Source organism: Macrosteles quadrilineatus, unplaced genomic scaffold, assembly GCF_028750875.1.
Source record: "Macrosteles quadrilineatus isolate MER2022 unplaced genomic scaffold, UCM_ALF_1.0 Scaffold_7__1_contigs__length_78375512, whole genome shotgun sequence".
In the NCBI taxonomy this organism is placed as follows: Eukaryota; Metazoa; Arthropoda; class Insecta; order Hemiptera; family Cicadellidae; genus Macrosteles; species Macrosteles quadrilineatus.
Window position 1 is genome coordinate 61,137,626 of NW_026542600.1, and position 14,000 is coordinate 61,151,625.

General features: G+C 32.3%; 1 protein-coding gene across 1 annotated transcript in view; it reads right to left on the reverse strand.

The window, feature by feature from the left end:
- The window catches only part of LOC128998669 (uncharacterized), a 98,193-nt gene that overhangs the window by 55,716 nt on the left and 28,477 nt on the right, over positions 1-14,000 (reverse strand). Inside the window, exon 2 of the mRNA XM_054424901.1 lies at positions 4,162-4,293. Coding sequence (XP_054280876.1) covers positions 4,162-4,276 — 115 coding nt within the window. The 5' untranslated portion in view covers positions 4,277-4,293. The remainder of the gene's footprint in view (positions 1-4,161; positions 4,294-14,000) is intronic.

The following is a 14,000-nucleotide window of genomic DNA, read 5'->3' on the forward strand; positions in this document are numbered from 1 at the left end:
TTTTAGTTACGGATAAATTAAATTAAGGGCAGATCGTGATAGGGCATAGTCTCCATGGCTACCAACTGTAATAATGCTCTATGTCGTCGTTGTCCACTGTGTGGCACCTTGACGGAATAGTAATGAGCAATGTGTCCTGTTGGCACAACTGTCTCCCTTGACCTTGTTAGTCTGTTAGCTTTTAGTTTGAATTTTAAACAGTCGAAAATTGTTATATAATATATTTGTTTAGTTTAGAGAGGACTACGTTTCAGTTTTAAGTTAACTTTAAGTAATTTAATTAACTTTTTAAGTTATTGTTGAGAGTTTTAAGACTCTGAGAATCTGTCGTTTATAGAAAATAAAATGCAATATATTGTTGGAACAATAATTAAATGGGTGATCAAGATGGTGGGTTGTTAAAAACAGTAACAGTTTGAAAATTTAATCTACTTATGGATAAAAATCAAACCTAGGATGATAGTTTTGAGTTTTATCAGTACTAAAGTTAACAGCAATTGTTGAAAGCTTAAACGTCTTTGACAATGTTTCGTTTAGTGAAAATCAACATAATTCCGAAAGAATGATTAAGTGTAATCTATGAACGAAAAGTTTGATAAGTATATTTACTAAGGGATAGTAATCCAAATATAAAAAAGTACGTAGGAAGAGAATTTGGGCTGTAACCCTCTTTCCTCTATGGTAATAGTAGTATAGGCCTACGCAACAATCGCGTAAAGGTAATCTTTACGACACAAGTAGAATTTAAGGCACGAACCTTGGCGAGTGCCTGAAAAACTACTACGATTGCCATAAAGACTAAGCGAGCTGCTTACACAACTTTACCTACGAACGATTTTAAATTACGTTTGTAAAACTTCATTAGCCATACTCTTTCTTTCTGTTACCTTTTCAGGGAATAGGTACTACTATCAGCATTCTTACCATGCGTAGCCTACTGTTTAAGATACAAGTAGACAAATATTACGTACTAAATGTTTTGAAACAGTTTACTTACAAAATTTAAATTCAAATAAAAAAATTTAAGTATCTCTCAAATAATGTTATTATCATTGAACGATATTCAATTAATAGTTTGGAACAATTATTACTTTGTGTAACGTTTCTTCGACTTAGGTGGTACGGTAAATATTATTACAAGCTGTTAGAGGACTTTCTTCTATGTCGCATATTTCACTAGAATCATCTGAAATCTTCAAAATCGTTCAATAAACCTTCCTGCAACTGTTGGTTAGAAAATCGTTTAGTTCAATTTTGTCATGTGTGAGTTTCCAGTGGAGGGTGGCAATTCTACAATATGTTCAATCGTTACCAGCTGATAAGTTTGCGTTCGGAGCATTACAATTTTACTTCTTTTCTCCAAATCGTTGAACCCCATTGCTCCGTTACTTCACCAAACTACTGCTGTAAAGTAAGTAAACAATACGGTAAAGTAAATCTTTTTAATTCTAAAAATGAATGTTTTTAATGCTAGTTTAAATAACCGTCGTAGATAAAAACTAGAAGTAAACAGTCCCAATCTAATTTTACTTTTGATCGTTTATGTTAGTTTCCTATTAAACTATCCATTTTGAATAAAGGATTACTCGTCTACATCGTACTTTTGAAAATTCTTCACCCCAACTTTGGTAAATGCTAGTTGACTATCAAAATATTAAAGATACTACCTACCAGAACAATGCAAAATTATCAAACATACGTAGCAATTCTAATCTAAGAATGTCGGCACACAAGCGTTTAATAAATTCAATTCAAATAACCTCTCCTGAATTATCTTTGTGCACTTTGTGCATCTTGTTTCAAATGTATTTATTTATCTATACCTAAATAAAATCAATTCAAAAACTTTTATCATTTTTATTATAGGATTTTTGATGTTTAGAAAATTTAGTTGTATAATGACTTTACCAGGCTACATTTATAATTGTATTAGGACATTTTGAAAGGCTGTACACTAAATAAGAGTTACTATTAGGCGTATAGTTCATTATTAAATATCTGAACCACAACATTGCTCTCAGTTGTTGATTTTGTGTGATATTTTTGAAATGACTCGCATCTTGGTTTCACTGAAATCAGCAGCAACTTGAAGTATAAACCTAATACAGATTAGGTTGACAGCACAAAGACATCATTCAATCTCGAAGTAAAAATCAATACTTGTTTGATTCTGAAATATTTAGTAAAACATCGTGACTTTATGAAATGGATTTTTCATGAAATTATAATGAACGGATCAACTAGGTGTTCGTGTTTTGGAAGGAGGGGAGTAGGGTCCAACCACTGGATCAATGTACTACTTTGTCAATCGTGTTAATCCGGATATAAACAATTTATTGTGTTGACAAATGAGAAACAATTAAAGTGACTATATGTAATCCTGTGCAACATTAAGAATAAATACCTTCTCAATATGTTTTAATGTAATTTATTTTTTTGACGTTTGGTTAATAAAATGAGATTATGATCTTGGGTTATTGTGTGTTTTACAATGATTGTTATTATGCAAATATATGTATATTCCTCCAAAAGATTCAGATATCCGCTCTGGACGGATTGAAAAGTAACACATCGTTGTCTGAGATTTATGTGAAACAATGCATTAATATGTTGTGAAATAATTGGTTTGTTAATGAATTATTGGAACCCGTTGCACACATTCAATAATATGAATGATTTGGGATTATTCAGGTGTTTATTTGTATATTTTGTCAACGCAAACTTATGCTTAATCTGGTCGTAGCTAAAAAAATATTCCACTTGTTTAGCTGTTTTTTATTCAATCATATTAATACCTGCTAGTGAGTTTTAAACTTAAATTATATACAACATAATTTAGAATCATAACAATTATTCTAAACCCAAAATTACATAAGCAAACTCTTGTGAATTTTTACAGGAATTTGGTTAAAACTGTAGCCTTGACTATTATATAAAATACAACATTATTAAAGTTGTTGTCTACGCATGAGGCTGTTCATTTCCTATGCACAGCAAGACAAACAAAAAGATTGTTTTCTTACGGCTAACAACCCGTTACTAAAAGATTCCTCTCACATGAAAACCGATTTGCACCCAGAATGCAGTTCATATGTTCTCGTGGCTTTATGTTTTAGTCATTCGCTGCTTCCACGCTTACTTTAAGTTGCTTCAAGAATCATGTATCCATTTCAATGATGCAACCTGTATGAATTAAATGTTCTACTTCTGATTTTGGAAACCTACCCAAACCTAACCTAACCAAAGTAACGTTCTATGGTTCTAGTTCTAAAGAAACTTCCTACACACTTCATACGAGCAGTTTGACAGAGACCGTGTTTATAATAAGTTTGTTTTGATTTATATTCACCCTGTGATTACCCAGATAAAAAGTGTATTACATTTCATGCTTACTTATTATGTTAGCTATATCAGAGTGCATTCATAGTTATAACTTGTAAGTACATTTTCCAGCTTTGTACGCAAAAAGTCTTAATATGTCTTTGTAAGTTGTTTAGTTTGAGAACCAAATTAAAGTTGTTTGCCAGCTGGATTTGTATTTTATATCTATGCTGGGTTAGATAAAACCTTTTTTGCCATACTTGGACATATTTGTTATGACTAAGAGTTAGCTTTCCAAACATTATCACAACGCCCTCCATTTTTCAGGTAAAGTGTAAAAAAGGGCCATGTACTTTGCATGTTAAAATGACGGTTCTTAATTTGGTTTCACTTCACTTATAATTTTATTAAGAAAAGCATTAGCTGGTACTAGAGAAAAAATATTTTTTATCTGCTTCAATAAAAAAAAAAAAAACACATTCATCCATTATATTGCAGTTGACATTATCGCGTTCACTGCACCAGAGATATTCCAGTTTCATCTTAACGGAGGGCCCAATTTTTTCTCTCGCGGAAAGTCTGCCTTAAAGCCGGGATTCCATTATTCTCCATACATACAATAATAAAGCTGTGAGTCCAACAAGCAGTGAATATAATCCAAGTTACCGAACACTGTAGATCACCAGAGCGTCCTGGACTGCCAAGCCGTAAGTACTAGGTAAACATTTGCCACATGCACTATCTTTATCACTGCATTCAACACTGGCTTGCTCAATGTACTGAGATCACCCACGCCAAAAATCTACGGTGGCAGGCATTTTAAATTGTTATGGTACTCACTCTGTAAGTCGTCAGCTGAGTTGGGGTGAAGTGAGAGAGGAGCGCTGTCCACAAAACTGCGGGGTCTGCTAACTAGAAGCAGCACAGAAACCAGGGTCAGGGCAAATCCCTGCATTGTGCAACTCCTTACTCCTGCAAACAGACGATCACATTTAAATCGAATAAGTAAGATGAGTTAGAGGTTTTCTCAGTAATCTTACGCTACTGTTTTTTAGACCCAACATTAGGGCCTAATTGCATGATATGGCACCGAGCTCATCTCTAATATGATAAAATATTGAAAATTCTGCCACTATTACTGTTCCTTCGAAATCACAGTTTCACAAAGGTCTTGGATATTTGTAGGTTGGTGTAGAATTATTATGTTGTCTAACAAGCTCCCCGAAAATGTTCAAGGGTACCATTGTAGCTAGGAACATTCAGAAGAAAAGTCGATCAGTTTGCAATAACCGCTTCTATTTATAGTATGTATATGAATTATTTATGATATGGAGAGCTCCAGATATTTATTAAAGTTCGATTTTGCTTTTCATATAGTTGAGCTAGTACGCCCAACCGAAATTTAGTGTATACATGGCCGTAAATCTTTTCATACATGGGCAAGCTTTTACTGTCACTTAACCTCACACGAAAGGTTAGAACTAGGAAATATTTTTAAATTAACGGTAAAATTATAATAAATATTCATACGGGTTTTCTAGGCCAGACATCACGCTCTTTTGCAAAACGTTATATGGAACACATCCCCAAGAAAACCACGTCCACACAATCTTCAACCTTTGCAGAACATTTAATCACAAACAACCATAGCTACATCAATGCAAACAACATCAATGATAACATGACAGTTCTACATTTTAATAAAAACAAATTTCAGATCAACACGCTAGAAGAATTCGAAATTTATAAGGCAGTCAAATCAGATAAACAAAACGTGCTAAACGATAAGCTTTCATTTGCTTCTAACTTTATTTACAACACCACAATAGAAATAATGGAAAGGGAGAGGGAGAAGAATGATACCCACAAACAACCTGTTACTGATAAGACGCACCGACCATAGTGCCCGGTAGTCTAGACGTAAACTCCCGCCGGTCACGTCGTTAAAGCTAGGCCTAGGCATGCGTGTTACGTGTTTTTAAATGTTTTTAATGTATGTAAATTATTTGTGAACTTTGACGACCTTCGGAAGAAGTGATAATGTCCTTGAAAAACCTAAAGATGGCTCCGTTATGAGCCGAAACTAGTTGTTTCACAACTACTTGGGATTGTCGACATTACAGGTATTAAAGAAAATAATAGTTTAATATTAAAGTTGACTGACCAACTTTTTCTGTTTCCGGTCAGAGTTCACACAGTAACCACTACTTATGATGGATTATTGTTGACTTGAAGTCACTAGCAAACGGTGTTGAACTTCACAGAAGTTTACCCATGACTCAGTAATGAGTTAGCCGAGGCTCGTTGCGTGTGGAGCCCAGCAAACAGCTGGTCTGGGCCTAGGGCTCGTAAGAAAGGGGTTGGAAGTTGGCCAGATTGCGTGAGTCACGAATCTTGGTCAACCCACTTAAGTAGAACAACTTACAGGAAGTTGAACTCGTGTTACGACGTATTTAATAAATTCGTGGAATACATAACGAAATTATACGAAGTTTGGAGCAGATGTGCCAATTAGGATTCAGCAATACATGAATATAATATTACACGATTTTGATCAGCTACACTGTTAAGATATATTTTTACAAACCCAAAGATATAAGGGGTTATAGTAACATATGCATATATTTTGTATTATTAAATGGATTATTTAGATTTAATATACTATATTTATATTTAGGTTATATATTATCTCACATTTAATACTCTTTTGATTATATTGAATATTTTAAATAAAGCATTTATTTAGTATTCAAATTTTTCTTCTAACCTTTAGTGAATTGGAAAAGTGCATGAATGACTGTACCATAATATTGTATTGATCAGCTTGTGGGCTTCACTCACCTTATTTATTAATCCAGGACTCGTCAAAATATAATACACAAAGACACACAACACACACATACACGCACATACTCCGACGTTTCGCGGAACCAAAACAACGTCCCGCTTCCTCAGGGAATTAAAAATTTATGTTTCTCGCGTACACGAGCTGAACGCCTAACCACGACTGCCGGAGCGGCAGTCGTAATTATATAAATTATAAGTATATCAAATAATTGTATGGTATAAATTATAACATTTCTTCTACACCGGCCGCGTTTCGCTGAGCCCTAGTATTGTAGAAACAGATAAGCATTGAAAGTAACATAATGAACAATGGTTCACTTTGAAACAAATGAAAAATAACTCAATGCCCTCTATCAAGTACGATAAATTTTGTCTGATAGGCAACGTGTTAATACATTTACCTACGACCGTTTTTTAAAGTAGCCATTTCAGTCCAGTTCTTAGAATTGAAAAGTTTCACTTTACAGCTGTTTACTTTCATATCAGCATAGTTTCATTTCATATCCGCATAGTTTTCTCATATCCACACAGGTAATGGACCAATGAGGTTCAAGTATTGAGAGAAAAGAATTAAAATTGTAATGCTTCGAACGTCAACTAATCAGCTGATCAGCTGATCAGTTGACCAATTTAATTGTTGATCCGACTTGTTCATGTTGATACTCGCGTATTCTTAATTAAGTTGGCGGAAGTCCAAAAATAAATGAAATATTTGCCGAATTGTACCTGATACAATATTATTTATGGTAAGAATGCTGTTAGCAATGTAATATTTAACGAAGTTTAACAAACAAGTAATTACAGGAAATCAGCTGATTATACAACAAGTCGTTGCATCACTTTCAGTGGCAATGACAATACACGAAAACATAACCTCTCTAAAAAGTTATCAGTAGTTATTGTTAGTAATTAAATCCAGATTGATAGTAATTAAAAAACGGTCGTAGGTAAAGTAGTGTACGCAACTCGCGTTAATAGTCTTTACGACACTCGTAGAAGTTCTTAAGGCATTCGCCAAGGCTCTTGCCTTAAATTTTCTACTCGTGTCGTAAAGACTCACTTAACGCAATCGTTGCGTAAACTACTATTTCTAAACTCTACGTCTCAAAACTATTTATTGTAGCTTGAAAATATAGCTTGTTTAACAGAGTACATAAGTTGGAATTTGCATAATAGTGAAGGTTTAGATCATCAAATGAACTCATTATTATACCAAATTAGATAAACAATTGTTAATTTAAAATTAAAACTAAACGAAACACAATAATTTTAAACGTGAAAAGAGAGTAGCAAGTTATATGATTTGCTCCAAGAGAATAAGGTGTTCGTCAGATCGTTTGACGGTAATTTCAAATTTATAGTTGCGGAGTGATTTTCCACTTAGAGCTTCAAATAAGTTAAAATAAGAGTTGATGCACACCTAAGGCCCTTATAAACCAGTACTGAACATGGAGTAATTTATCAGTATTAAAACCTAAGTAAAGGCAACATGAAACTCGCTTGTGAATAAAGGCCTTTTTTATTTAAAGCACCATTGCAGCAAACCTACAAACTAAGTAGATGGGTAGTTTACTTATTGCACTTTTGTTCAAGCTGATAAAGATCTATGGCTGAACTAGATTCATGTCCAGTACATATAATATGTATATATATGGGTCACTTTCTGTCTTTGCTATCCTGATTGTTTATAGCACTACGGCCGTTTTGGATTACTCAATCGTCGGTTGCGTTGTCGTACACTAAACTGAATTACTGTATTTATTTTTTTTACGAAAATTATTCATTTACATTGCGTCAACGGTTAATAAATAAAACGTGAAAAAAACGGCCGTAGTGCTACAAAAAATCAGGATTGCGAAGACTGTTTTATATTAGGCCCTTACCTTAGGCCTTAGTTTTACCTTTTACCTTAGTTTTATAAGAGACCTATATATTTATATACATCTACACGCAATATGCTACACTGAAAAATCATAATACAAATAATATTGTGTTAATGAGTTTTAAAGTAGCTGCTACAAGGGAAAACACACTAAACACATTTTAAATTAATTACAACAAATTGAATTTAAATCAAGAAGTGTTTCATAATGTTTCATAAGGATAGCATGGAAAGCAATGGTCTTTGTTTGGAATTTGGGTACGCATAAGATGTTCCGACGTTTCTTTATTCCTCAGAGAACTTATCAGTGAGGGAGCGAATTAATGAAATAAGAGTGAAGTATTCAGCTACAATACAAAAATATTTAATAAAACTGTAAATTTGTTTATATACGAATCGCTGCTAAATGTAATTTGTTTACGTAATTCAAGTAGCTTACAAATGTTTAGCATTTACACTAAATGTGTTAAACGGTTTTTTATTTAAAGTAACAATATTTGTTTGTTATTATACGAATATATTGTGATAGAAACGTTCCAATACTATATTTGCTTCACTATAGCAATACAGTGTCGTAATTTTGAACCGCATTCTTAAAAAAAACGTGTATTTGATAATTTTTTGTCATTTCTAAGTAACACGAATTACAATAAAAATATAATTCAAATCTGTCTCGTGGTACAGACAATCATTTATGTAGTTGATGAATTACAAAAAGCCTCATAAGTAAATTTTAAAATCTTACTACAGTAAGATTAAATTTTAGATACTATTCTAGAAGGATAGATTTTTTGAAGATTTGTTTATGAATGTACAAAGATTTCAAACAACCAACTATTCTTTATGATGACATAATGTTTCCATTGTGTTACAGTATCAGTTTCTTCTTCTGAGAATGAAGAGGGATAGCCGAGGTCTTTGCTCTTGACATTTCCTCCCTTATTTAGAGCAAGAGCTGTGCAAGCTACAGTTTACCTTGAAAAATCATTACAAGAGTTTGCAGCAATATCCACAAAATAGGTAACTTAATTTAAAGTAAATAATAGTGAAAATCGTGGCTAAAGACAATGTACATAATATAAATTTATTATGCAAAACAATTATCACAATAAATACCCCCATTGCAGCAAACCTGCTGGATAAGCGAATTTCCATTTGTCTGAATTGATTAAATCTAGTTGAATAACATTAGGTTTAACGAGTACCTAGGATTGCTGCTACAAGGAAACTAATTAAGTTTGTTTTTTAGTTAAGTATTAATAGCTTAGTATAAAATAAATAAATTTGCCAAGTTTGATCAAAATATATTCATAAACATGCAAACTACAACACTTTACAATATTCTCCATAAGAATAAGATGGGAATTTAAAATTTACAATATTTTTAATTTTCTCCGTTACCAATAACCGTACAAAAACAGTTTGATACACTAAATTATTTGTTGTTTTTTTTTTACTATTTAAAAAGGTTTAAAGATAAATTGGGAAATTTTGTCTTTTGAGGGTCAAGAAGAAGAAAAACAAAATTTTACCCCATAAACCCCTCGTAAAACCCCGTTCCCATGGTCCGATCATGCTGGTTCGCGAACTCATTCTAGTTTATCCCGTTTTACAACGAATGGTGTTTTTGGCCTCTGGGGACATCAAAATGAAAAAGTAAATCGGTGCCGGGCCTAGGACTTACCGTGACTCCTACGGTAATAGCTACTTTCATATAGGGAAATTAGCTAAAATAAGCAAAAATTAAAAACAGGTTGCTTAAGCAAATCAACTCCTTTTCTAAGTAAAAAGGGTAAGGAAATCTTGAATGGAATCTGAAATATTAAAGAGCTAGGAGCAACTAATTATCCGAATCTCTAATTTCGGCAAACTGGGACAGTGGGAACTCCTTAACCTGCATATTTAAAGAGCAAAAACAATGCATTATACGCAGCAATTGTACCTTTTAAAGGCCAATTGTTGGTAAACTTTCATGATTATAGAGAGCGTTTTATCCAAAAACTAAGCAGGCGAAATCTGATACATCATTGCCAGAGTCTACCTATTGAAATAGTTAATAATTTCTAGCAATATTTTGTGTTCAACATTAATAGATAAACTGTTTATAGGTTTAATTAAACTATATTACTGTATACATCAAAGCTTATCAGTGGAGTTTTATTTCCTTATTATTATGCCTAGTGTCTACTACAAAATTTAACAAAAAAATTAAGGTGTTGCAAGTCTTATCCAAGTTTTACGTCCTAATAAGTTTCATATACATTAAATAATTATATCAAAAAAGGAAGGAAAGCGAAAAACGCCTCTTTCTTGTAATGTATTTCATACGATTTGATTTTTACATTTACCATGCGATCTAGAGAGAAGATACACACCACATAATTATTCCTCTCAGGAGGCGGAACTGGGTTTAATTGACAGAGATTGTTTGAGTATAAACATCTCAAAGGCACATCCGCGATGTGTAACTTTTGGATCCTTTGAGCAATTTTCTATATCTTTACACTTTCTTAGTTAAATATAAGCTCTATCTATAAGTAGCTTTAAAAATGGCACGTGCGGTAATTTCAGTGAAACTAGTGGAATGACTTTATTAACCTCAAATTATTTCGTAAAAAATACATAAGCTATGTTAAATACATCTGTCTAACGGTACCTTTGGCTTTTGTGAATGGTCATAAACACAATAACGGTTCATCGAAGTTCTTTATACAACACATAAATTAGTTTGATTAACTTCTTACGAATTTCTTGCCATTGTTATTTCAAGTGTTTTACGATAAGTTTTTATTATTTACCAAAATTAAACGTAGAAGTTTTTAAATATTTTGATTAAAAAAATTATTTAAACATTTAGTGTTTATGGTTTAAAATGGTCCACTAAATGGTTACCACATAATTCAATTATAAACTGACAAAAGCGTGTTATAGTACAGAGAGTTTCAGCCTAAATGTATGCATGGGAACCCAATTTAGACCATTTTAGCTGTACAAATATTACATCTGCTCCAGAACGATTAAAGTTGTTACCTATCCTGTAATTGAAAGTTGAAATGAGTTTTCTGTGTCCTCCATTGCTGAGCGTCCCACTCTTTGTTTGTTTAAAACGTATGTTTAAATCCAAAATCAAAATAATTGCATTCTACATACGCGTTTAATAGTATAAAAAAATGTTTATAACATTCAACAATTTACGCTGGTTTTATAGATATTATACATTATACCTCTAGAAAAACGAACCTTGAGACAAAGAAAACAAACGAATTTGTTAATTAGAACTTGTTTTAAAAACGTGCACACCTATTGTGTTTCATCTGAGACGTAATTCAGGGTGCGTAGTGCTTCCAAAACTCACAACCCAACAGCGATTCTGTTCTAAACCATTAGAAATATTTGTTATATTCAATATTTTTGTAGTTTAATACTGAATCTTTGCTTAAGGATAAGACATACCTACCACAGAAAACCTTCAGACTAAGCGAACATTTATTTGTCTAATTTAATTTTTATCAAAATATTTCCTTAAAATATCCAACTTATTCCATAACATTAGGTTTAATAGGTTTTTAGGTTTGCTGCTACAGAGAACCTAATAAAGATTATTTTGATGACATTTGGATTTGCAAACTTAGATCCAAATTCAAACCGTAAACAAACAATACGAACTCGTATACCTACAACATTTTACTTACTGAATTCTCCATAAGAATAACGAGGGAATTTTAAATGTGATTTTTTTGAATTTTCCACAACTATTGAAATTAAAACAACACTTAAAATGGTTCGGAGAGAAATTGCACAAATTTACATATTAAAGAAAAATGGGAAACCTAAATCGGACGACTTTTACTTGAGTCATCGTACTAAAGAAAATAATTTAAAACACCCCAGTCTATAATAATGTACCGTATGAAAACGAGATGGTGTGTATGTGTCTGTGTACTATTTAATCACGCCAGATCCATTGAACCGATTTAATCCATTTTCGCATGTAGGTAGCTTAGATACCTGGCTAGAACATAGGTCTATTCCTGTTCTTATATTTCGTTTGGGATACGCCCCATGGGCTTCCAAAATTTCAATGTTTACATTTTGGGGAATGTAAGTAGCAAAATATTAATTTAAATCAACTGTACGATCTTTAATTTGATATTTTATTGGTCGGTCCCCATGGCAACAACTGAAAAACTCACAATGTTCAGGTAAATACTTTACATTGGCATTTCAATACATGTAAAACTGTTAAACGTACTTGATTTCACAATTACACACAGCTGGTTAAACAAATCAAATAAAGTATTGCACATGGGAAATAAGCTATTGATTGATATAGGAAATAAGTGAGATTCTATAACCGTTGCTGTCTAGGCTCTTCCCCTGAGTTTGAACTTAGATTATGAGAATTATGTTCTTGGTACTGTATATTTTATGTAATACAATTACAATGTTGACAGGTTTGGAACATTGTATGTTGATAGATTTTCGTTTACAGGTTATACTGCTAACAATTTTTTTGATTACATCTTTAAATCTATTATTGATTTCAAATACAACAAACCTGAGTACAATTCGCAGCCTATGGTTAAATCTAAAGCATCTTATTACCTGTATTTTATGCACAGTTATGTTCGAGTCTTCTGATAACGGAAAAATATTTACTCATATAATAATCTTAATACTCTTATTAATAACTTAAAACATCTTATTATGGTTTGGTACATTGCTATTAATTTAGTGGTTATGTTTGCTAACCAACTGTTTAAATTAAACCAAGAGTAAAATTTTAAAACTAATTTGACTTTTGTTTGTAAAATTGGTGGTAAATGTGTTATTTTTTTTTATAATCAATGATAAGAGTGAGAATGTGAATGCGTTAAACTATGGAATAAGTAAAGTGAAACTTATAAGAAATGAATAAACTAGAATCTTTTTAAGTATAAAAATTCTTTATTTACGAACAATGCAGCTTTACAGTTCCACCCCTCTTAATTTTAACCCATGATTTTTTCCCAAAATAATAACAGTACAAAATTCCATATAGTATAAATTAGCAAAGGAACCGGACTTTTCCATTAATTCACTACCACTAGTTTTTCAAGCGATATATTATTAGCAATAGAAGTGGTAGTGAATTAAACTTTGGTTAGGTTAGGGTTAGGTTAGGTTAGTATAGAGGATTAATTAGTATAGAGTTAGAAAATACTAACCTAACCTAACCACATTCCACTTAATAGTGAATTAACGGGAAAGGTCCAAGAAATCTACTACATGTGTACAAGCAGTTACGTTCAATCTATTTTTGTTTCATTATGATAATTATTTAGCTGCAAGTGGGGCTTTAAATAAATATTCGTATTATAATTGTTCAATAAAACGTTTATTAACTTCACATAATTATTAACTGAACTGATCACATGTTCTCTTTATGAAAATCAGATACAGAGAGAGCGTTAGCGTTTTCTTCCAAGTTACATAAGAAAAAAGAATAAACTGCAAGTCATTGCTTGTAAATTAAAAAGGAACAACATATAGTAAAGATCTATTACGATTTAACCTTATAAAGTAAAAAAGGAACAACATAGAGTAATGAGCTATTACGATTTAACATAACGCACAACAACATTTGCAATGTAAATTTCGCCATTTTGTTATTTCGTAGTTGTCTATCGAATAAAATCTTTATATTGTCGTGTTGTTTTGTGTAACTGTGTGTATTTCAATTGTCGTTCAATCAATGGCTTCCAAGTACTAGCAATTATCTCTGTTAAACTGTTTAAACCCTATTGTCCTTAATAAAAGCATCGAATGAAAGCAGAGAGAAATCTTAGAGGTAAAGGGTACTCTCAATGGGGTATAAACACAGCTGTAGCCTATAGCGTATTTTCTAGCACTGTCAGCAATCAGCTGGTGTTTATATTCACTGAACCCTACCCAGAGTAATAGACTGAAT